Source organism: Phyllostomus discolor, chromosome 8, assembly GCF_004126475.2.
Source record: "Phyllostomus discolor isolate MPI-MPIP mPhyDis1 chromosome 8, mPhyDis1.pri.v3, whole genome shotgun sequence".
Classification (NCBI taxonomy): domain Eukaryota; kingdom Metazoa; phylum Chordata; class Mammalia; order Chiroptera; family Phyllostomidae; genus Phyllostomus; species Phyllostomus discolor.
The window spans coordinates 80,647,483-80,671,561 of NC_040910.2; the positions used below are offsets into that span (position 1 = coordinate 80,647,483).

The 24,079-nt window shown below is 35.2% G+C and overlaps 1 protein-coding gene across 9 annotated transcripts in view; it reads left to right on the forward strand.

Annotated features, from left to right (window-relative positions):
* NF1 (neurofibromin 1) overlaps positions 1 to 24,079 on the forward strand; it is a 226,277-nt gene that overhangs the window by 68,072 nt on the left and 134,126 nt on the right. For all 9 annotated transcript variants that reach the window (XM_036033383.1, XM_036033384.1, XM_036033379.1 and 6 more), the window contains exons 9-15: positions 1,114 to 1,287; positions 1,758 to 1,880; positions 2,132 to 2,206; positions 8,483 to 8,614; positions 15,227 to 15,361; positions 18,827 to 18,940; positions 23,832 to 23,911. In XM_036033383.1, coding sequence (XP_035889276.1) covers positions 1,114 to 1,287; positions 1,758 to 1,880; positions 2,132 to 2,206; positions 8,483 to 8,614; positions 15,227 to 15,361; positions 18,827 to 18,940; positions 23,832 to 23,911 — 833 coding nt within the window. The remainder of the gene's footprint in view (positions 1 to 1,113; positions 1,288 to 1,757; positions 1,881 to 2,131; positions 2,207 to 8,482; positions 8,615 to 15,226; positions 15,362 to 18,826; positions 18,941 to 23,831; positions 23,912 to 24,079) is intronic.

A 24,079-nucleotide genomic window follows, 5' to 3' on the forward strand; every position in this document is an offset into this window, starting at 1 on the left:
AGGTATACAGTTAGGTTATTGATTTGAGAGCTTTCTTTTTTAATGTGAGAGTTTGCAAGTATAAGTTATTAGCACTGCTTTCACTGTGCCATAAGTTTTATAATATGTTGTGTTTCACTTTGATTTGTCTCAAGCTATTTTCTAATTTCTTTTGTGATTTTTTTCTTTAACCTGCAGTGTTTAATTTTTACTTATTTGTGAATTTTCTAGTTTTCCTTCTGGTGTTGGGATTTCTAGTTTCATTTCATTGTGACTAGAAAATATATTTTGTATGATATCAATCTTTCAAAATTTGTTAAGACTTGTTTGTTGCCTGACATATGGTCTGTCCTGCATATTGCTCCATGTGCACTTAAGAAGAATGTGTGTTCTGTTGTTGTTTGGTGAGTCGAGCTTTTGCCATGTTATATTTGAGAGTACGTACGTATAAGTGGAGATGTGAGGTTTTCATTTACTAGAAAAGCCAAAGGGAGAAATTTGTAAGTGCAGAGAGGGTTTGAAATCACAAGAAAGGATAACTTTGGTAAGGAACAGAATTCAGAGCAACAGACCCACCTTAGGTACAATCTTAGAAGAATGAAGGTTGAATATAGCCTGGAGTTTTAGATAAGGATGGGTGGTTTGACATAGACCGTAACCAAGATTCTGTAATATTTAGTTATTTTGATACATGAATATTTAGAAATTAAAGATAATGTAAAAAATATGATCAGCTGAATTCAGGGTTAAGAAGTCAACCATCTTGTTTGGAAAGGCCTGTTTTTTATGTTTCTTTAATAATTCAACAACAAACATGAACAGATTCTGTTCTTTTTGGACTTGAGAAATATTTGAAAGACAACTACTTTAATTGAGAAATTAAAACCTGTGGATGTCAGTTATGAATTATTTATTTTTTTCTTGTGTTTTTATTGTATTTTTTCCATTACCTTTCATCCCTTTACACCCTCTTCACCGCCATAGCCCCGCCCCCACAGTCACCACACCGTTGTCCTGTCCGTGGGGATTTTTAGAGCACAGTTTTTAGAGGCTGATCGTGTGCTACTTTATTAGATAAATTAGAAATCTGAGAACCTTCATATATTGTCTTTTTGCTATATTTGAATTCTGTAGAAGTTGTTTCTGGACAGTCTACGAAAAGCACTTGCTGGCCATGGAGGAAGCAGGCAGCTGACTGAGAGTGCTGCAATCGCCTGCGTCAAACTGTGTAAAGCAAGCACCTACATCAATTGGGAAGATAACTCCGTCATCTTCCTGCTAGTTCAGTCCATGGTGGTTGATCTTAAGGTAACATGCTTATTATTTCTTTACTGTGAACTTTTAAAAAATTAAATGAGAAGTAAACTTCAAGTGTAAGTATTAAACTAAATCACTGTTGAAGATCATTGCTAATACTAAAGTTCTGAGTCTTCCTTGATAATGAGTTCATAGAACCTGGTCTTATTTTTACTGTGTTCCTCGGGCTAAATAAAGTGGTGTAGAATATGAAGAAAACACATAATTAACCTGTTTTCTTAAAGTGACATAAATATTCAGAATTGATTTTATAACAGTGTATAACTAGGACCTGGAAGGTATTACACACAGAATAGTAAGAAGTTTATCAGACTGATGGGCCACAGTGTCAGCGCTTTGTGCTGTTTCTGGCAACTGAATGTTGCTGCCATCTGTGTGGACAATGTGTTGATATTAAATGCTAGTAAAGGAAATACTGCGTGGCTGCTTACAGGCTTTTTTTTCCTTTGGGATTTTCATAGAACCTGCTTTTTAATCCAAGTAAACCATTCTCGAGAGGCAGTCAGCCTGCAGATGTGGATCTGATGATTGACTGCCTCGTTTCTTGCTTTCGTATAAGCCCTCACAACAACCAACACTTTAAGGTGAGAACATCGGTTTTTATCCAGTTATATTTACTGATGCTGTTGACCCTTTAGAAATGTGAAAAGGCTAGAAAGATGAATAGGTCCACTTGTATTGGTATTGTTCAATATTATATATCAGTGTTAATTTCAAGACCTTAAAATTTATTCCATTTTTAAAAACATTCTTTTTGTTTTTCCTTTTGTCCTCATTTGTGTTACTGAGTATTTTTCTCACAGAAATAATCTCCCTTTTCTTCTTTCATCTGTAGATTTGCCTGGCTCAGAATTCCCCATCTACATTTCACTACGTGCTGGTAAATTCACTCCATCGAATCATCACCAATGTAAGTCCAAAAGGTATTGCTAAATTACTTAATTTCTTTTCTTTTTTTTAAAATTTCTTTTTAAGAAAGATGTCCTTCATGTGGAGAAGGTTCTGAATTTAGATGTATGATATAGAAAGATTCCTCATAGGTGGTTATTTATATCTAATAACGTATATACAGTTGTATTTTTCATATTCAATCTTTACCTGAGGGCCGTTAATGAGGAAGGTGGACTTAATAGGATCCTTTGGCAATATTAAACCTTTTAAAACATTTTAGTTGGATCCAAAGTCCTTGAGATCAGTGACACTGAAAATACAACTTAACGTTTCACCCCAAAGCTTATCACATACTGTTTTAATACCCTTAGCTTTTTCCCAGCATTTGATGTGTTCTGGTTTGTCACCTTACCATTTGGGTTAAAGGTGGTAGTTATGTTGTATCCCAGTATGGCTCATTTAAATAATGGTGAGACCATACTTGATTGTACTTTTTAGTCTTCCTTAAACAAGTGAAATATTAACACACTTAAATAGAGGTGTTTACATGTTACAAAACCATATCAGACAAAATAAGCAAACTCATTAAAAGGTATTTAATGAAACCTTCAACTCTGATGAGAGTACTTTCAATAGAAAGATAGCAAAACCTTATCAGATTTGGACCATTGATTTAAAAATTCCAGAAATCATCTATATAGGAAAAAAAAAATCCAGAAATCATATTTTGAAGATTCTCAAGTGTTATTTACCATAGCTCCATTTTTATCCATTTATAGATATTCACACTTACATAAATCAGTTAACTTTTTCCCATTTTTCTCCCTTAAAAAGGACTTTAATCATTGATGACTTAGGTATATTTGTCCTCTTTATCATCAAATCCATTTTAAGAGTGTGTCTCTGGTGAGTTAAAAATAACTTCCCCATCTTCATTTGCCTTGGATGTGTTGAATTAAAGAAAAGTATGCCCACATTTTCTTTTACCCATCTCTGCAGGGGTCAAATGACTGTTAATAAAGCTATTATTTAGTGACATTTAATTTTTTTCAGTGGGGTGATAGTAGTGTTTGGGGTAGGATAATTCTTTGTTGTACAGGACTACTTTGTGTGTTGCAGGATGTTTAGCATCCCTGGTCCATATTTTATTAAAATGCCATTTGTGCCCCTTCCCCCTCTCCACCCCCAAACATTATGAACGACTAAAATTGCCTGAGGGAATGGTGCCTCCCTCAGTTGAGTATCAGTGGGTTAACTTATAGGTAGACGTAACAGTAAATGCAGTTTGTTCCAAAAGGGAAAGTTTAATGAATCTGATTGCAGAGAAGATGTGTTTTTATTAAAAACTTTCAAAATCTGTACTTTTACCAGTGTAATGAGACAGTACATTGTACCTTCAAGGCTTATTTTCAAGTCTGTTAAAAAAAAAGTTGATATTCCCCCTCAAGCTTATGTGTAATTCAGAAATAAGTAAAGATGATTACTTTTTCCCCTTTGGTTTATAATACTAAAAGATTCCACTTATTAGAGTGGATGGCTTCACATAAATGCTTAAAATTTGTATTTAATAAACCCAAGCATATAGTTTTTTGATACTTGTGGCTAGTTACTTTAATTGTAAAATATTTTTGTCTACAATTGAATATATAGAGCACTTTCAAGCATGGACTCGGCACTGCTGTAAGTGGCTGAGCTGCTCCTTCGTGGCTGTGAAGCATGCCTGGAGTGGCACTTCATGCATGCCTCAGTGTACGTGGTGAAGCGGTTGTGCATCCTCCTGTACTCTGACGAGTACTGCATGTGTGCGGGTGGCGTGTGTCTGTATCAGAAGTCACATCAATACGAATTCTGTTTTTATAAAAAAAATCTATATTGATTAAGTTTTAAAATAGTAAGCGTCAGTAACCTTTCGATGAATAGCTTGAAAAGGAGTGTAAGTTTGAGCCTGTAAAGTATCTTTTAAAGCTATACTTTTGATAATGATACTTTATAACTATAGACTTTGGTGTATTATTTTTGTTGGGTTTTCCCCCCTTTGGTTTGAGACTAATAGATACTGACTCTAAAGTACTTTCTGACCAAAAGAACTGTTTATAAAGTAAGTAGGTAAATTCAAGGAATTATTATAGAATCTTGCTGAAGACAGGTATTATGAAAATGTTTTGTCTTGAAATCACATGAAATTTTCTTGGACATTTGGACTCGTAATCTTAAATTCATTCATAGTGTAAGATTTCATTTTGAATGATTCTTGGTTCAATACACCTCATAAGTTTCTTCTTCCATGGTTCTTTAGCCAGCTTATAGATATTTTTTAAAATTGCCACATTCTCACAAGTTGTACTGCTGTATTTTTGAGAGTTTATTTAGAAGTAGTAATGGTGTTTGCAGTTTTGTTTTTGCTTTTGTGAAACATACCCGTACTCAGTTCATAAGTACAGTGTTTTGCTCTGAAATATTCCACTATTTCTTTTAAAGAAATCTGAAAATCTGCTCACTATTTGAGTGTTACTATAATGTAAGATTTCATGAGTTTCTAAAATGGTACCCATGGTACTATTACCTTTGTTACTATGGCATGTCATAAGAGATACATTGTACTTGCAAGACCTAAGTTAAGTTCTTACTCTTTATAGGATTCTGATAGGCTAAATTAGATATGTTGTTACATTTGGGAAATTAAAGAAATAATACACACATATAGGAACAGGTCTGCCTTAGTCATTAGTAGAACATGGTGTAGCTGGTGTAGTACCTAGTACTCCGTTTTTTCCTTACAGCAGTTTATTGTGGTTTACTATGGATAGTTCACAGATTGAGATGAGATGGTCTCTTTGTAGTGAGAGGCTTCGGTTGAAGAAATTATTTCCAAGGCATTTTAAAATTTATTTAAATGATCTCTTGAAGAATTGCCACATAGTTTGATCATATTATAAAAGTATTGCCATTTGCTTGGCAATAAACTTAGTGTTTTCAAGGAAAAAAAGAATGTCTACTTTGACTTGTTTCAAAAAGGACACATTTAGTAACTGCTTAGAACACAAAATTTTTAACTATGTGGTGTCTAGTTTTTAGTACCTATTTTATTTGAAAGTGTATCTTTAACTTTTACTTTAAAATGAATGAATTTATAAATTATGAAAATTAGCCATTATGAAAATCACCAAATCTTAAGTTAAAATCAAGTTGTTTTATAGGGTATACCTGGTAGTGTGATCTGGAAACAGCCCAAATGCCCATCAATAGTTGAGTAGACAAAAAAGCTGTGGTAATTCATGCAGTGGAATACTAGTTGGTCATAAAAAAGGCAAGGTAGCTTTTGCAACCACATGGATGGATCTGGAGAATATTATGCTAAGTGAAATAAGCTAGTCAGAGAAAGACAAATACCATATGATCTAACTTATATGTGGGATCTAATAAAATAATTTAACAAACAAAATAGAAACAGAAGCATAGATACATAGAATAGACTTACAGCTGTCAGAGGGATGGGGTTTGAGGGGCTGGGTGACAAGAGGTGAAGGGATTTCTGTATATAAAACACATGGACACAGACATGGTGTGGTGGTAGCCAGAGGGAAAGAGGGATGAGGGATGTAGAAGAGGGCAGTGGGGAAAATGGGGATGGAAGGAGACTTTACTTTGGGCAATGGGTACATGACTCAGTGTGCAGATGATGTTTTGTTGAGTTTTATACTTGAAACCTGTATGGTTTTGTTAACCAATGTCACCCCAATAAACTAAAATTAAAAAAAGACAATTTTAATAGGATGTTATATGGGGTGCGTCTCTCTTTAATTGGTTTTCGGGGGACCGCCAAAAAGCCAGAATTATCTTGTGAATGGTGGGCCCCTGGTAGTACAGGCTCCCCCTGCTAGGCCAGTGTTCTAGGAATCCATCTGTATCTGTACCAGCTAGTGGTGTTGTGAGAGGCTGTGTTCAGCTTCACTGAAATTTTTTATACCCATTTCATGATGGGTGATTTATGAGCATACCTGCTCACACCATGTTGAGTGTTCAGCAGTTTTTGACCAAAAATGGTATGACCCCCCCTGCTCCACCCTCCCTGTTTGCCCCATCTTGCCCCAAGAGACCTATTTTTGCTTCCTTGGATGAAAAAAGTCCTCAAAGGGAAATGTTTTGCTGATGTGGAAGAACTGAATCAAAAATGGCAAAGCACTAAAAGGCATCAAAATTGACAAGTTCAAAAACTGTTTTGAGCAGTGGGAGAAAATTTCTCCATAGGTGTATTGTATCAAATGGAGAGTACAGTACTTCAAAGGTGACTGAAGTTTAAACATGTAAGAATAAATACAATATTTTTATAAATAAATTTAGTTTTTTTGCCCCCACCTTCATATTATGAGGTCAGTAGAGTAAGGAGGACTCTATCAATGCATTTTTGTGATTATTCAGCTTTTCTTATTTTAAGCTGATTAATACAAGTTGTATTCTTAGTAAATGTATGGAAATCATTCTGTATTGATTGTTTGGACAAGCCAGATGACTGGATTGACCCAGATTTAAAGAATTAGTTATATAACCAAACTAGAACTTGATCATTTGTTTAGGAATTAGCTTAATAAACTAAGTTGAGGGTAAAGCAGTGACAATCATATTATCCCCCCAAAATTACTTCTTTCCTCACAGCTTTAGTGTTCCTTCCTCACTGTAGTTTGGTATTCAAATTATGTATTGTAAATTGGTTGTATAATTTATCTAGTAAATAAGTTTTAAATTCAAAGTTTTGAGTTAAAGTAATAATTTGGTACTACTGAAAATATTCTGAAAATTATGGATGGAGAAATTAAATGTTGAGAATTTAACTAGCTTAGTTTTGAATAAGAAGGAACCCGTGAGTAGGATGTAAAGCTATTAAATCGCTCTTACCTACTAATTCAGTTATTCTTTCAGGTGTTTTCTATAGCAGAAATATTATAAATTTGAAGTCTCTCTCTATATTTTTAAAGATTTTATTTATTTATTTTTAGAGAGGGGGAGAGGAGAAAAAGAGAGGGAGGAACATCAATGTGTGGTTACCCCTCGCGCACCCCTTACTGGGGACCTGGCCTGCAACCCAGGGATGTATCCCAACTGGGAATCGAACCGTGATGCTTTGGTTCTTAGCCTGGCACTCAGTCCACTGAGCCGCACCAACTAGAGCTGAAGTCTATATTTTAAGTAATCCAATTCCTTGCACATTTTCCATATGTAGTAAAAATTCATCCATTTTTGTATTAACTATAAACTGTATAGTTTTAGTTGATTTTTATAAGTGTTATTTTTCACAATATAGTAAGTAATTTAAATATAAAAGTTAAAGAGACACTTTCAGCACTGGCTGGTATGGCACAGTAGGTTGGGCATCATCACACAGACTGAAAGATTGCCTGTTCGATTCTGTGTCAGGGCGCATGCGTGGGTTGCAGGCCAGGTCCCCTGTTGGGATTGTGCGAGAGGCAACCAATCAGTGTTTCTCCTGCACATGGGTGTTTCTCGTCCCCTCTTTCAGCCTCCCTTCCCCATCTCTAAAAAATAAATAAATCTTTTTTTAAAAGATACACATTCAAATAAAATAGGCATTAAAAACTAGAACCAAAACTAAACTGGTTAAACCAAAATATAAAAATGTTTTCATAAAATAATTATCTTTTAAAAATATTTAGCTCTGGTCAATTTGTCTTTGTGGTGCTCATTAGTCTTTTCATGTATTGTACCATTATTGCATTATCAGTTTAAGATTATAGGTTTACTAATTGCTTTATTTCATTTACTAATTTGATGTTGTAATTATCATTGTTGTTATTTGTAGGCATATAAGTGATTGTTTGTCACGTGTTTCTTCAACATTGTGTTGAACCACTAATCTCTTTTAAAGCTTTGATAGTCACATTCTTACCTGGTAAATATGAATAACCACAATATTACTTGGTAATATATATGTACATGTTTCTGAAATGTGTAAAACATTAAACTAATAAGTGACAATTGGCTATTGAATTAGCTCTTTAAAGACTCTGCTTTTCAAATTTACTAACTTACCAGTGAGAAGAGACACTCTATATGATCGTGCCCATGAAGCAGATGATTTGTCTCTTATTTGTTATATTTTAAAATGGATGTATGGTTCGAATTAAAGATATCATTTGCAAACATTGGAAATCATGGTGTGTGTTTGCATGGTCTTAGAAAGTTTCTCACAAAAGGATAAAACAAAGTACAGTAGTAACCAGAGCATATAACTTACGCAAGTTTGTACTTTTCCTTTCTTATGGTTTCTGTTTTTGTCCAGTCTGCATTGGATTGGTGGCCTAAGATTGATGCCGTGTATTGTCACTCAGTTGAACTTCGAAATATGTTTGGTGAAACACTTCATAAAGCAGTGCAGGGCTGCGGAGCCCACCCAGCAATACGAATGGCACCGGTAAGATTGATTGTGCTTATATAATCCCACCTTCTTCCTCTTGCTTTTTCAATGTCTTTCTCCTGTTCCTGCTGTTTTGATTATTTTAGAAAATCAAATGTGTCCTTCCTTTTCTGTAAGTACTGTGATACGTCATATACTGACTGCACTGTGGTTTTCGACACTGTTTCAGTGAGTTGAACTTATTTTTCTTAGAGAAATTTTCTCACAAAATGCTGTCAGAATCTTAATGTCACTTTTGTAAATAGTTTTTTTCTTTATGAATCAAAAGTATTTTGATTAGCTCATCATCTTTTGAAGATGAGTAGGGAAAGCTGACTTCTGGTTTAGAGTGAATGTTCCTACTAATGCAATTTACCTTTGGATGCTCACTATTACACATACAAAATTAGAAATAAAATTAATTTTTATTTTAAATAAAATAATCAGAACATGCTCTGAGCTCTTAAAAATGATAGGCACTTCAATATTGAAGTTTGTGTTTAAACTTAATAAAAACAGACTTTCAGATTAGGTATTCTAACAAATTAGTACTCTTTAAAGAATTTTAAAACTCATGGGGGACCCTTTTAAACAGATAATTACAGAATTATAGAAGTCATATATTGCTATTTATTTTTAGTAAGAGTATTATACATGGCAACTCTTGACATTGATTGGTGGTGCTTTGTCTTCTGCTTATTTTCTATTCTTATTGGCTGCTGTCTCTCACATGATCAAATGCCAACCAGTCACTGTTTTGCATGGCAGTGGGCTTCTGTGGCTGTAAGTATGACCCATTGTAACTATCTCAGAAAAGTCCTTGCTTTCTTTGACTTTTCTGCGCTTAGTTACCATCTAGTCACATCATGTCATTTCAGATGAAAATCTAACATGTTTATCATTAGAAGATAATTTAAACAGCTTCTTCCCTGGCATGTTTTTCTTTTTCCAAGTTCCCTTACTCAGTAAATATTTTGGTTTTGTGTGGTGGTAGTTCACTCTTACCCAGTTGTCAGTAGTTGTGGTGGAGGATTATTTACCTTTAGGGGTGCCCGACCTTATGGCGTGCCCAGGCCACACTGGAAGAAGAGTTGTCTTGACCCACACATTACATACACAAACACTAACAAGAACTAATGAGCAGAAAAACAGGTTTTAAGTAAATTTACGATTTTGTATTAGGCTTCATTCATAGCCTTCTGGGGCCACATGCGGCCCGCAGGTTGGGCACCCCTGCTAGGTGTTCACATAGAGAAGTTGGCTATGCCATATGTTTTGGGATTATTTAGCCTACAGAATTACAGCCAAAAGAGCAAGACAGTGATGTTTTATTTATTTTTTAAGATATATTTTACTGATACTATTGTCGTTGTCCCAGTTTTTCCTTTTTTGCTCCCCTCCACCAAGTACCCTCTTTCCTCCAGCAGTCCCCCCACTTAGTTCATGCCCATGGGCTGTGCATACGAAATCTTTGGCTTCTCCATCTGTTTGTACCTACCAATTATATTTCTTAATCCCTCTTTTCCCCCATTCTCCCTCTTCCCTCTCCCAGATGGTAACCCTCCAGATGATCTGCATATCTATGATCTGTTCCTGTTCTGGTTGTTTGCTTGGTTTGTTTTTTTAGATTTAGTTGTTGACAATTGTGAGTGTGTTGTCATTTTAGTGTTCATAGTTTTGATCTTCCTTTTTTCTTAAATAAGTCCATTTAACATTTCATTTAATAAGGGCTTGGTGGCGATGAACTCCTTTAGCTTTACCTTGTCCAAGAAGCATTTTATCTGCCCTTCCATTCTAAATGATAGCTTTGCTGGATAGAGTAATCTTGGATGTAGGTCCTTTCTTTTCATCACTTTGAATGCTTCTTGCCAGTTCTTTCTTGCCTGCAAGGTTTTTTGAGAAATCAGCACATAGTCTTATGGGAACTCCTTTGTAGGTAGCTCTGCTTTTCTCTGGCTGCTTTTAAGATTCTCTCTTTATCTTTAGCCTTTGACATTTTAATTATGATGTGTCTTGGTGTGGCCCTTTTGTGCCCAACTTGTTTGACACTCCCTGTGCTTTCTGGACTTGTATGTCTATGTCTACTTCCTTTGCCAAATTCAGGAAGTTTTCTTTTCTGTTTTTTTTTTCAAGTAAGTTTTCAATTTCTTGGTCTTCCTCTTCTCCTTCTGGTATCCCTATGATTCGGATGTTGGTATGTTTGGAGACGTCCCAGAGGGTCCTTATACTGTCCTCGTTTTTGGAATTCTTTTTCTTCTTGCTGTTCTGGTTGAATGTTTATTGTTGCTTTACATTCTAAATTGTTGATCTGAATTCTGGCTTCCTCCCCTCCACTGATGGTTCCCTGTAGATTTTTCTTTATTTTAGTTGGTATAAACTCCATTTCTTCCTTTATGTTATTGCCATACTCAGTGATTTCCTTGAGCATCCTGATCACCAGTGTTTTGAACTCTGCATCTGATAGGTTGGTTATCTCCATTTTGTTTAGTTCTTTTTCTGGGGTTTTGTTTTGTTCTTTTATTTGGGTCGTATTTCTTTGTCTCCCCAATTTGGCAGCCTCCCTGTGTTTGTGTATGTGTATTAGGTAGAGCTGCTTTGACTCCCTGTCTTAGTAGCATGGCCTGTTGTAGAAAAGGCAGCTGAAAATTGTGTGGGGTGGGGTCTCAGGTGATCGCTAGAGCGTGGCAACCTGCTTCACCACTTTGTGGCTCTGTGTGGAGGATGATTCGGAGAGGGGACAGTGCCATGCTGTCTGGCTTCTGGAGGTTTGCTTGGCGCTTGCCCTGTTTCCTTCACCTACTTCCCATGTATAACTGGCACCCTTCCAGCTATTGACCTTGTGGGAATCCCAGAGGGGGTGGGTTTGAATACCTTCTAAGTTCATGCTTGCCCTTAAAATGGGGTCTTCTGAACATCTGGCAGTTTCTTCCGCTGCTCTAACCCCCACTAGTTGTTACAGGCAGAAGTTATGGGGATTTATCTTCCTGGTGCTGGAACCCTGGACTGTGGACTGTGTAGTCTGGCTTGGGGCTGGGATCGCTGGCTCCCAAGGTATCCCTCCCCGCTTTTTATCCACCATATGTGAATGTGGCACCATCCCACATTCCGCCTCCGCCACCGCCAGTTCTCTATGGCCACTTCATCTCTGCGTCTCTCCACCCTCTCTGCAACTCCACCCCTCCCACCTATCTGGATGTATGTGGCTTCTTTAAATCCTTGGTTGTCAGACTTCCATACAGCTCAGTTTTCTGACAGTTCTGGGTGTTACTTCTTTTGAGACCTAGCTGTAATTCTTTCTGTGGTTGTGCCAGAAGGTGAAGTGTGTCTGCCTACATCTCCATCTTGACAAGAAGTCCCCTGATGTTTTATTAAATAAAAGGCAAAGTAATTTTTAGTTGACTTTTCGTAATGCCAAGTACTTAATTTTTTAAGAATTTGAAATTTCAATCCAAGTATAAGGTAAACATTACAGGTATAAGGTAGATAGTATCTGATCTATAGTAGGCATTTAGTACATATTTGTTGAATGAGTGAATGAATTTCTTACTTGACCTGCTTTCAGGACCTTTCTCCATCTGGTTTTCTTCTGTTCTGGAAATAATTCAACCTAATTTTTTTCCCAATTAAAGTGGCATGTTAAGGTCTGATTTTATTGTTCCAGATGTAGTGTAATAACTGATTAAATCTGTTAACCTGTTGTATCTCATACCACATTTCTACTAAACAGCCTAAAATTGCATTATTGTCTTAGATTGAACTTTCAATCATTTAAACTCTTTAGCCATTTTCATAGGAATATTGAGTCATTACTTCTCTATTTTGTACTTTTGTAGTATTTTAAAAATTTGAAATATTTGTTTTAGCACTCATCAATTACTGTTTTGAAATGGATAGCCTGTTGATAATCAATATATGAATTTTCACAAATATGTATAATTTCTGCATATTTTGCTACTTAAGATACTGGCTTAGCAAATGCTCTTTTTTTTTTAAGATTTTATTTATGAATTTTAAGAGAGAGGGGGAAGAAGGAAGAGAGAGAGAAGCATCCGTCAGTTGCCCTGACCAGGACTCGAACAAGCAGATTTTGATTCATAGGCTGGTGCTCAATCCACTGAGCCATACCAGTCAGGGCAACAAATCTCCTCACATGCCTGTAATTTAGTCATATAAGTTAACAAATGGTTTAGATTTTAAAAAACATCCTCATCTAAGGATATAGTCTCCTGATTCCAGAGAAAGAGGAAGGGTGGGGGCAGGCTGGGAGTGGGGAGATAGAGGGGCCGGGGAGAGAGAGAAAGAAAGAAAGCAAGAGAAAGAGAGAAAGAAAGAAAGAAAAATCAATCAGTTACCTTTCATATGTGCCCCAGCTGGGGACTGGACACACATCCTAGGCATGTGCTCTGACTGGGAATAGAAACTATGACCTTTCAGCTTATGGGTCAGCACTCCAACCAACTGAGCCAGGCCTGGTTTGACTTCTTAATAGATGTCCAAGTACTCGTGATTTATGGTTTTTTTCCTGGCCATGACAGAGTCTCTTTTTTGGTCAAAGCATATATACCAACTTGGATTCCTACTAGTACAATATTTCCAATATGGAAGATCAATTAAAAAGTTAATGAATGGCCCTGGCTGATGCTGCTCAGTGGATTGAGTGCTGGCCAGAGAACCAAAAGGTCACCATTTCAATTCCCAGTCAGGGTACATGCCTGGGTTGCAGGCCAGGTCCCCAGTTAGGAGCATGTGAGAAGCAACTGATAGATGTATCTCACACACATTGGTATTTCTCTACCACTCTTTCTCTCTCCCTTCCCCTTTCTCTACAAAATAAATAGGTAAAACCTAAAAAAAAAATTAATGGGTTACTCTTTATATATTTCTAGTTAAGAAATATATTTCTTCTTTATTAGCAAGTTGTTCCTTGCTATATAACCCACTAATGGTCAGTAATTAAAAGGTGTTTGAATTGAAAAATTTATTTGCATTTTTCAAGTCTTATATCTTGTATTAGGCAGTCATGCTGGAGTAAAATTTATATGCTGCTGATACCTGAGATTAAGAGATGAGATAATTAAATTATTATTTGCTTTTTGGACAGGATTACTAATTAAGAGATCATTCTTTTTTAAAATACATAATCTTTATTATATATTTTCCTGTTACCATTTAGGCCCCTTAACCCCCTTATAGTCTCCTTATATACATTCATTGTTTTCTGATCTGTGTTCTGTGCAGTGGCTGCATCAGGGAAGGGCAGTTACATTGAGTTACTTACAACTTAGTAAATAAATTTGTTCAGTGAAACTTCATCTTGATCTAAGGTGTCACCTCAACTTAGAAAGGAAAATAAAAGTTTAATGGGAACAAACAGTAGAAACAATTTATTAAATACATTTGGGTAAGACATTTGTGGTTTATAAGTTTGCTGTTTCTTTTTGTGTGGGGACATTCTTGACGATTAATGTGTACTTTTCCTCCCCTGTGAAGACCAAAGACCTTCAGTGTTCTTGGGCATAATAACAAATGTATTACTCATGCTTAAACCCTGAGAACAGGGGCTCCGTGTTGTAGATGTGCATCTCCACTTTTTACCTTTGGCGCAGAGAGGCTGTTTACTTGGACATTTTCATTACAGGGGCATAGCTGCTGCATATTCATTGCATCTGTTTGTAGATGTGCTCACATAAAGGCATACATGTCAAAACAGATATTTTTTGTCCTTTTAAAAGAAAGGGGGATATATTTGCTAAGAATAGAGAGAAAGGTGGTATTGGATCTGGAATGTAATTGCTGGAGTTTTGGTTGAATCATAACATCTATAATTATAGTGCCAGCACAGGATCCAGCATAGTATCTCTGTAATTTAAACATATTTTTCCATGAATTAATCTTTCTCAAAGAGTTCTTTCTCTGTTTTACCATTGTTCTTCAGGCAAAATACATATATTCTATAACCTGAGGAAAATGAAATGCCATGGAAGGAAAAAGCAAACTTACTGTTAAACTATTAAATACAGAGGTTGCCTGTACAGCGTATCTCATCAATTCTAAGAAGCACTTTTCATTTTTAACATCTCTGAAATTGAGAACATGTCTTATTTGTCTGGTGTCTGACAGTTGACAGTGGTCATTCATTCTTTGTCTGTGCAGTGATGATGCTCTTACAGTTGATACTGTCACAGATTCTGTGAAGTGTTGGTATCTCACTGTGAAGGATGAATGATAAATGTATTGCTTAGTGTATTTTGAGAGCTACAGAGTTTATTTTTATAATGTCAGTGTTTTTACATTTTGGAAATTGTCATCTACATAGGAATCAATATTTTAATATAGATTTTTCTCTTAAATATTTAATAATATTTGAAGTATTTTAATATTTTTCTCTTAACTTTTATTAGATTATATAATTAAAATGTTGCAAAAATAATTTTCACTTGATTTTCTAAGTTGAATAATATTAACCATATACTTACTATTGGATGCTTCTACTAATACCACACATTTTGGTGGTATAAAATATGTTTATTTTTTCAAAGCTTTTTTTATAATTTATTTTTAAAAGTTGGCTAGCTATTATCTTGAACAGTGTCTGATTCTTACAAGATGATGTCATGTTTTTGTTTTTAGAGTCTTACGTTTAAAGAAAAAGTAACAAGCCTTAAATTTAAAGAAAAACCTACAGACCTGGAGACAAGAAGCTATAAGTATCTTCTCTTGTCCATGGTGAAACTAATTCATGCAGATCCAAAGCTCTTGCTTTGTGTAAGTATTTTTATGAAATATCTTGAAATTATTATACCTAGTTTGGTTTAACTGAAATGCCAAGACCTTGTATATAATTATTAGCTAAAGATCACTTACTGATTCTTTCTGATCATGCTTGAGGACATCACTAAGAAAACTGATTTATAGAGGATACTGATATACTTAGATCAGATTGTTTTACTTTTCTTTTTTATTTCCCTTATTGTTAATACTTTGGTGAACTCTTTAGTCCTTAAACAGTTACCAGATTGTAAATTATTCAGGCATTATCCTGTAATGGGGGTGAAGGGTAATGAAGCAAACCTTAAATCAGAATGCTTTCTACATCTATATGGTTGGTTTTTTAAAATCTCCAATTGCTATTGCCAAACCATTTAGCTTTTCTTCCCTCCTTTCTTGCTGTCATCAACCTTCTATTTTCACTGGTTTTGCCTACAATTTCTATACTGGAAGAGAAGAAAATGGGTGTGGTTAGCAATCAATTATTGTCATTAACTCTGCTCTTACAGCTTTAGATGGTATTAGGTTCCAGAGAGCATCATCAGTCAGGTACTCAAAATAATGAAGAACTAACAGATGTAAATGAGTGATAGTTATATGAAGTGATGAAAAGCATGGGCTCTGGAGACAGACTAGTTATGTGATTTGGATGATTTAACCTCTCTGCTTTAATTATCTCATGTGAGATATTACAGTAGTTTCTACCTTAGATTAAGAAGATTGATATTGAACATGTTTTTAGGAATAATATAAAATAAATGTGTAATAAGCATAAATAAATGTTAGCTATTATTAATGTTAATAGAATAGTTAACATTAACATTAATGCTATCGATGCCCCAGATATAACATTAATATATTGTGAAGTGCATAGGATACATGTTTAATTTTTGTGGAGTTTCTCCAGTCTCTGGAGAGCAGCAGCGTCCAGAAAGATTTGTTATTGCTTTGTTCAGTAATATGCCTTAAATGTGCTAAGGTACATTCAATTTTGATGGCATATTTTTCAAATTACTGTACTGTAGGAGTTTATAACTTGATATCCGTGGTTTCAAGAGTTCTGTGAACCCCCTGAATTTAAGAAAAAAGTATACATGTAAGTATTTTTTCTGGAGAGAAACAAGAGAAGAGAGGGAGATAGAATCCCCGCAAGGGTGTTTCAACCCGCGGGCCACATGTGGTGCAGGATGGGCTATGAATGTGGCCCAACACAAAATTGTAAATTTACTTAAACCTTTTTTTTTGTTTTTGCTCATCAGTTTTCATTAGTGTTTGTGTATTTAATGTGTGGCCCAAGATAACTCTTCTCCCATTGTGGCCCAGAGATGCCAAAATGTTGGACACCCCTGCAAGGATTAGTGACCCCAAAAGGAGGCCTCTGATATTTTGAACGCTTTGAAGAGTCCATCCAGATTTGGGAATCTAGTAGAATAAATTGTTAGAACTTTGGCATGGAAAAATTTCATAAAAACTATTAGTGAGACTCTATAAAAAACTAATGAAATACCCTTTTTCTTATTCTTCTGTCATGTGGCACCAGCTATTCCCTCATGCACGTCATATATAATAGCACTGCTCCGTTTGCATGGCTATCATTCAGATTCAGAGAAGGCGCTAAAGTCACTGATGACTTATATGTTAAGTATTTTATTGTTGGAAGAACAAGAACTTAAACAAAACTTGTTTTCCAAGTTTGAAATTTAGCAAGCACGAAAGGGCTTTTTAAAATTGAAATTATTTCCTTTGCTGCCACCTAGTGGTTAAACAACTTTTAAAATGGTGATTTATTGATTGCTTATTTCATATTTTACATATAAAAATTCTAAAGCTTAGTAAATGGGAGGAGTGTAGGAGTAACTACTAAATGATCTTAATCATGGTATGTTTAAAGTAATGCAGTTCTGTTTTCTTCCATCTCTACCATCTCTATTCTAATCCTTATTACTCTCACTTTTTCAATCCTAATTGCTTAGCTTTTATCATCTGCTACCTCACTTTCATCATTTTTCTGCACTCAAGTTATGGTGATCTCTTTAAAAAGCAAATTTTATAATGCCCCCCTGCCCAGCTTAAAACCTTTTACTTGAAATTGCTCTTGGGTAAAGATCAAGCTCCAAACAGACCTACAAGGTAATGCAAAATCTGACTCCCAGCTACCACTTCTAGCATTCTATTTTTCCCTTATCTTTACTTTCATCATGGATGGTTCCCCATCCATCTTATTTACCATGTTCCGTCACACCTGCCCTTATACTTTGCTGTCCCCTCGGCCTACTCTGTGCTTTTCTGTCCTCTTCACATAGTAAGTCCTGCTAATTCTGAGCTGTTATCACTGCCCTAAGGAAGTCTCCTCGACTGTGCCATATTTCCCTGTTACAGGTACTCCTAGCTGTATGTATCTTCATAGTTCCTACCTCATTTGCAATCTAACACTTGCTGCTGTGATTATTTTATTGATGTTTAATTCAGACTACATGCTTCAGGAGGGTGGGAAACATCTTCTATACTTGTTGTGTCTTTGTTATCAGGGTATTAATGACTAAATATAAATGTTACTGGGTTATTAATGCATGAATATAATATTAGAAAATAGGCTAACAGTTTTGAATTACAGATATGCTAGGGCTTACCTTAATCATTACAATGGGAAACAGTCTGTAGTGAGCAAAAATAAAAATATGGGCACAAACTGCACTGACCTCAGTTAAATGAACCATATAGCTTGAAGTGTAAATAGATGCTTCCAAGTTTCAGGAAGCTTTTAGTCTCTTTAAAGTAGGTAGGCGTTTGCATTTATATACACCTCCAGTTTGCTTTTCTTAGTGTACAATGTTTTTCCACAATAAAAAAGACTCAGGAATGGGTGTTTGGAGGTGTGGGTTCTAGTTCTGTCTGGGTGTGGGTAGGTGTTTGGTACTGGACGAGGGCCGCACAGGGTCTGTGCAGAGCTCATCAGTGTTCTTTGCCTTTGATCACAGTCACACAGAGATCAAAACCAGTACGTTCCAAACCAGAGGTACATTATTTAGCCATTGCAGTGTTGCTAAAAAAAGTATATTATTTTTAGGATTTCTTATGAAAAGCTAATACCTAGTTTTTGTTTTCTTTTAATTAGGATTTTTCCCCCCTGGACATTATTTACATCAATGAGCAAGTATAGATGTAGACTGAGGGAATCCTTAACAAAAGCAGCTTTGATTTATTTAAAAATCTACAGTTATTATTTTTGTTGAGATTTATTTATATGTATAGTTCACATAACATAGAAGTCACCATTTAGAAGTGTACAGTTCATTGGTTTTCAGTATATCCAAGGTTGTGCAGCCATTACCACTATCTAATTCTGGAATTCATCATCCCCAGAAGAAACCCAGTACCCATTAGCAGTCACACTTCATTCTCTGCTCTTTTCAGCTCCTTTCAAATGATTTTTTTAATTGAAAATTGCTTTTTTTCTCGCAGAATCCAAGAAAGCAGGGGCCTGAAACCCAAGGCAGCACAGCAGAATTAATAACGGGACTTGTCCAGCTGGTCCCTCAGTCACACATGCCAGAGATCGCTCAGGAAGCAATGGAGGTGAGTGATAGATGTAGTTTCAGGACATCTGTCAAGAGAGATGTGTCATTTCTAGAAATGGTATATTTTTGACTATACTCTGTTTTATGAACTCTTTGGAGAAAGAAGGGATTTGCTTGTTTTATATCACATGTAGCAAAACACTGCACATTCTTATGCTTAATAAAAAACTCAAAATATTCTAATTGTACTTGAACAACAATAAAAAAGCTGAAAAAATTTTCTAATTGTAGTCAACTTTTTGAATTTTACAATATGTATTGAATTTTAAATTCAGATACAATTCATGTACCATAAAGTTTACTATTTTAAAGTGTATAATTCAGTGGTTTTTACTATATCCACAGTGTTGTGCAACCATCCCTACTGTGTAATCCCCATTTCCCCATCACCCCAGTCCTGGCAACCCCTGGTCTGTCTTCTGTCTTTATAGATTTCCTCAATCTAGATGTTTCAGATACTGATAAATAGAATGATACAGTATGTGGCCTTGTAGCTGGCTTTTTTCATTTAACATGTTTTCAGGGTTCATCCATATTTTAGCATGAATCACTTCAGTTTTCTGTACTGCTAAATATTTCATTGTATGGATATGTCACAATTTTTTTCGACTGTTCTTCAGTGGATGCACAGTGGGATTTTTTCTGCTTTCTGCCTATTGTAAATAATGCTGCTCTGAAAATTTGTGTGGAAGTTGTGTGGAGGCATCTCTCAAGTATGTCGTTAGGAGTCAGATTGCTTGTTGTGTCACATGGTAACTCTCTGACTTTTTTTAGTAACAGCCAACACTTACTTTTCCAAAGCAATCGCATCCTTTCATGTTCCCACCAGCCGTGCATGGGGGTTCCGGGATTCCCTTGCCAATACTTGCTGCTGTTTGTCTTTTTGATTATAGCCATCCTAGTGGGTGTGAACACAGTTGACTTTTCAAAAAAATTATTTTTGTATTGATGACTTGATAATTATGGTTTTAATTTAAATCAGTTTTATTGTATGATTTACATATAATAAAATCACAAGATTTAAAATGTTTGTCGTCACCCCAGAAAGCCCCCCTTGCTTTTGCAGTCATTGCCCGCACGCCCTGTCCTAGAGACCACTGGTCTGGTTTCTGTCACTATAGATTAGTTTTGCCTGTTCTAGAAGTTCACATGAATGGGATCTTAGGCCAGATGGTTCTTTCTGCATGGCTTCTTTCACTCAGCAAGTTTTTAATTGAAGTTTTTGAGCAAGTCATTCATGTTGTTGCATGTGTTAATTCCCTCTTTTTTACTGTTGATGAGCATTGAGTCGATGGTTATACCAGTTTACTGACTTGCTAATGGTCACTTAGGTGAATCTGTTGATCACTAGTGAAAGTTGTCTTCTGTCCCTTCATGTCCCTCCCTCCCTCCCTCCCTCCCTGCCTGCTTCCCCACTCCCCCTGTAACCACTGATGTGCTTTCTGTTGCTGTAGATTAGTTTGCATTTTACTTAAATGGAATTATAAAGCATATACTTTTCTGTCTTTAACTCAGCATGACTTTCATGGTATTCATCTATGCTGCCTGTATCATTAGTTCATTCCTTTTAAAAAATTCATTCCTTTTTATTGTTGTATAGTGTTCCATTGTGGCTGTACCACAATTGGTTTATATATTTTGATGGACATTTGTGTTTTCTAGTTTTTGGCTGTTACAACTAAAAATTCTACGAACATGTATATACAAATCTGTGTGTAGACATATGCTTTTGTTTCTCTTGAGTAAATACCTAAGAGTGCAAAAATCTTACTGTGTGGTCATTATAATATATGGCTTAAATATAGTGACACTGGAGGGTAGACAGTATAAGGATGGAGAAAATACATCATACCACTAACTCTAGAAAACTGGAGTAAGATATATGGAGTAGATACAGAGTTCAAAGCTAGAGAAGCGTTACTGGAAATAGAGAGTGACATCTCATTATAACAAAGGGGCCCAATCCATCCAGGAAATAAAACTCTATATGAACCTAATAACAGAGCTTCGAAATATCAAAATTTATAAAGTAAATGGAGTGAGAGAGACAAATCCAGTCATCGTGGGGTATTTGAGCATACTTTTTTCAAAATTCGATAGAATAAACAGGCAAAGAAAATTAGTAGGGGTAGAAGATTTGGACAACACAGCTATCACATATGACCTATTTGACGTATATAGAGCAATACACTCAATAATGCACTTTCTTTTTAAGTACACATGGAACACTCAGTGTATCCTACTCATGAAGTCTCAACAAATTCTAAATGATTGAAGTCACCAGGATTATTTTTGTGACTATAAAGTAATTAAACTAGTAAAATTAAGCTAGAAATCAATTACAAAGCTTTATAAAATATCAAATGACTTTACTGTGTTCTCATTCGTACTCCAGACTTACATATTCTGCAGATTAGTAGATGAAGTTGGGGGAAAAGACACGTGGAAGAAGAGTGATGCGCAGAGACCAAGAGTCATAAGGACACGAGGAGACAGGGATGAAAGGATCAGAGACACAGGGAGACAGGGAGAGATACAGGGAGGCTGAGGGGTAAGAAAACAGAGATACATGGAAGTAGAGAGAGCAGGAGAGTACAAACACCATTAAAAATTGCTTTGCAATATCTACAAAAGCTAACCATGGGACCTAATAATTTCACCCAGCAGGTATGTATTCCACAGAAAATATATTATATATTTTTTATATTTTTACCAAAAGACACATACAAAAATATTAACATTGTAATTTGTAATAGCCAAAAGAATTGAAAACAACATCTATGTATCAGTAGTAGACTAGATTAATAGTTTTCGTCATATTCATTCTACTGATTAAAACAATGAAAAAAGAAAGAATGAGCTACTTCTAAGTGCAAAGCATGGACAAATCTCACAGACATAACATTGAGAGAAAACAGCCAAATGCAAAAGAATGTGCTGTGAGATTCTCTTTACATAAATAGGAAACAGGCAAAACTAATCTATGGTGATAGAAATCAGTAAGTGGCTACTTTTGTCAAGGGCCAGTGATCAGAAGGGAATGTGAAAAGGCTTCTGGGTGTTGATAATGTTGGTCTAGGTACTGGTTACGTGAGTGTATACATTTGTGAAAATTCGTTGCGATATGTACTTAAGATGAGCTATTTTATTGTTTGTACTGTACACTTCATTTTACCAAAAATGTTTCAGCATTCATTGCTTATATTTGTGTACCATGCTGTTGGTCCTATAAATTAGTATATTCCTTGCATTCTTTTTGGAAGGATATTTGACAGTATTTGGCAGGAGCTGTACAAATGCCCTTTTGTGTGTGTGCAAAAAATTTCATTCCTGTATTTTTTTAATCCTATGACTACAATTCAAAAGGAAAAAGCTGCACACATACATGCTTATTACTGCTCTTATTTACAGTAGGAGGTTATTAGGAGAATTTTTAATATTCACTAATAAGAGAATGGGTTAATATTTAATGACAAGAGAATGATATTTCAATTTGGTGAACTGTTAAACATTCATTAAAACATGCAGATCACCCAGGAATATGAAAAAGTATTTATGAAATGTCAAATGAGTATACTGTGTTTACAGCTGTGCTAGAATATATGTAGGAAAGTAAAAAAAGGAAGGGAACATAAAAAGAGAAACAGTTATATTAACTCAGGAAAAAGGTTAACACATTCTCTTTCAATATTTTAAAAAATATTTTGTCAAACAATATAAACAGAATTTGCCTCTTAAAGTGTCAGTTAATGATACTAAGTTTTTGCACAATAGTCATAAAATTGAATGTTAATTTGTGCTGTTTTTCCCTTGATATGAGAGTTACAAATGATAATTTTTGAAGTCTTACAATGAATAGCAGGTTTCCATAAATATCTAAAAGTAATTACAGTAAAACTTTGAAATCACAGAGGTCTGTCTTTAATAATTTATAGCTTTAGGAGTTACAAAAGTGGTACAAGGCTAGACATTTAAATATCTTTTTCTAATTTGAGGCAGGTTATTTGTAGTTTATACACTTGATTTGGTTTTAAGAAATCAGTTCTCATTATTTGTTCCAAATAGTGTTTCACTGGAATTTTAATAAATGGCTTTATAGCATAGTAAAGAATTGCCAAGTGTGCTGACCAAGGACTGAGAGGGCTGTGCAGAGCTTAACAGTGTGCTTCTGGGGGAAGTGCTGTGGGATCGGAGGGAGGGTAGGGCTGATTTGAAGGAAGAATCCAGTTTTACTCTTTATATGTATGATGGCTTTAATTTATTTCATATAGTGTTTTTTGTATGTTTGTTGTATATTTTAAATTATTTAATTCCTATTAATATTCTGTAAGCCAAATTCCAGTTTCATTTCTGTCAATTAAAGTGTTTTTAGGGTGAATAATCTGCTATGAAATGCAAGGTCTATTTTGCTCTCCTTTTTTTGAAAAATAATTTATTTTTTCTGTTCCAAAAGAATTTGTGGCAAGATAATTTTTACTTTATCTTTTGGCCAAGAAGTAAAATATTGTTGTGTGTATTAATTTTGGCAAGCTGTCCTTACTTGGGGATTAATTTTATGTTCCCCCCAAATTTAATTTGATACTTATTGAAATTACTTGTTTGTATCTTTAAGCAATTTTTACATGTATATGTTGGTATTCTAAATTCATTAGTCATTTAACCTCATGCATGTAAGCCATTTTAAGTAAGCATAATCTGAATAAAGTGAAATATATATGTGTATTCCCGCCCCTAGAGATTTGGATTCTTAGAGGTTTTCTTTTATCTTACGCTGTAGGTTGAGGCTACAATGAAATAGCTTGATTTGTTAGCATTTGTAAAATAAATAGTCCAATGTTAAGTTAACCTAGCATTTTTTGTGTAATTTTTCTCTCTCTTTTAAAATTCAGGCCCTGCTTGTTCTTCATCAGTTGGATAGCATTGATTTGTGGAATCCCGATGCTCCTGTGGAAACATTTTGGGAAATTAGGTATATGCACTTTTATTTTTGAATCTAATTTAAAATTTTATTTTGTATTTATTTTTTTCTTTAAATATTAACACTATAGTACTTGGGTTATTATATAACCTGGTTCACCTACACCTCCAGAGGTTTTATGATTTTGTTTTTTATTTGATTTGAAATTATTAATTAGAT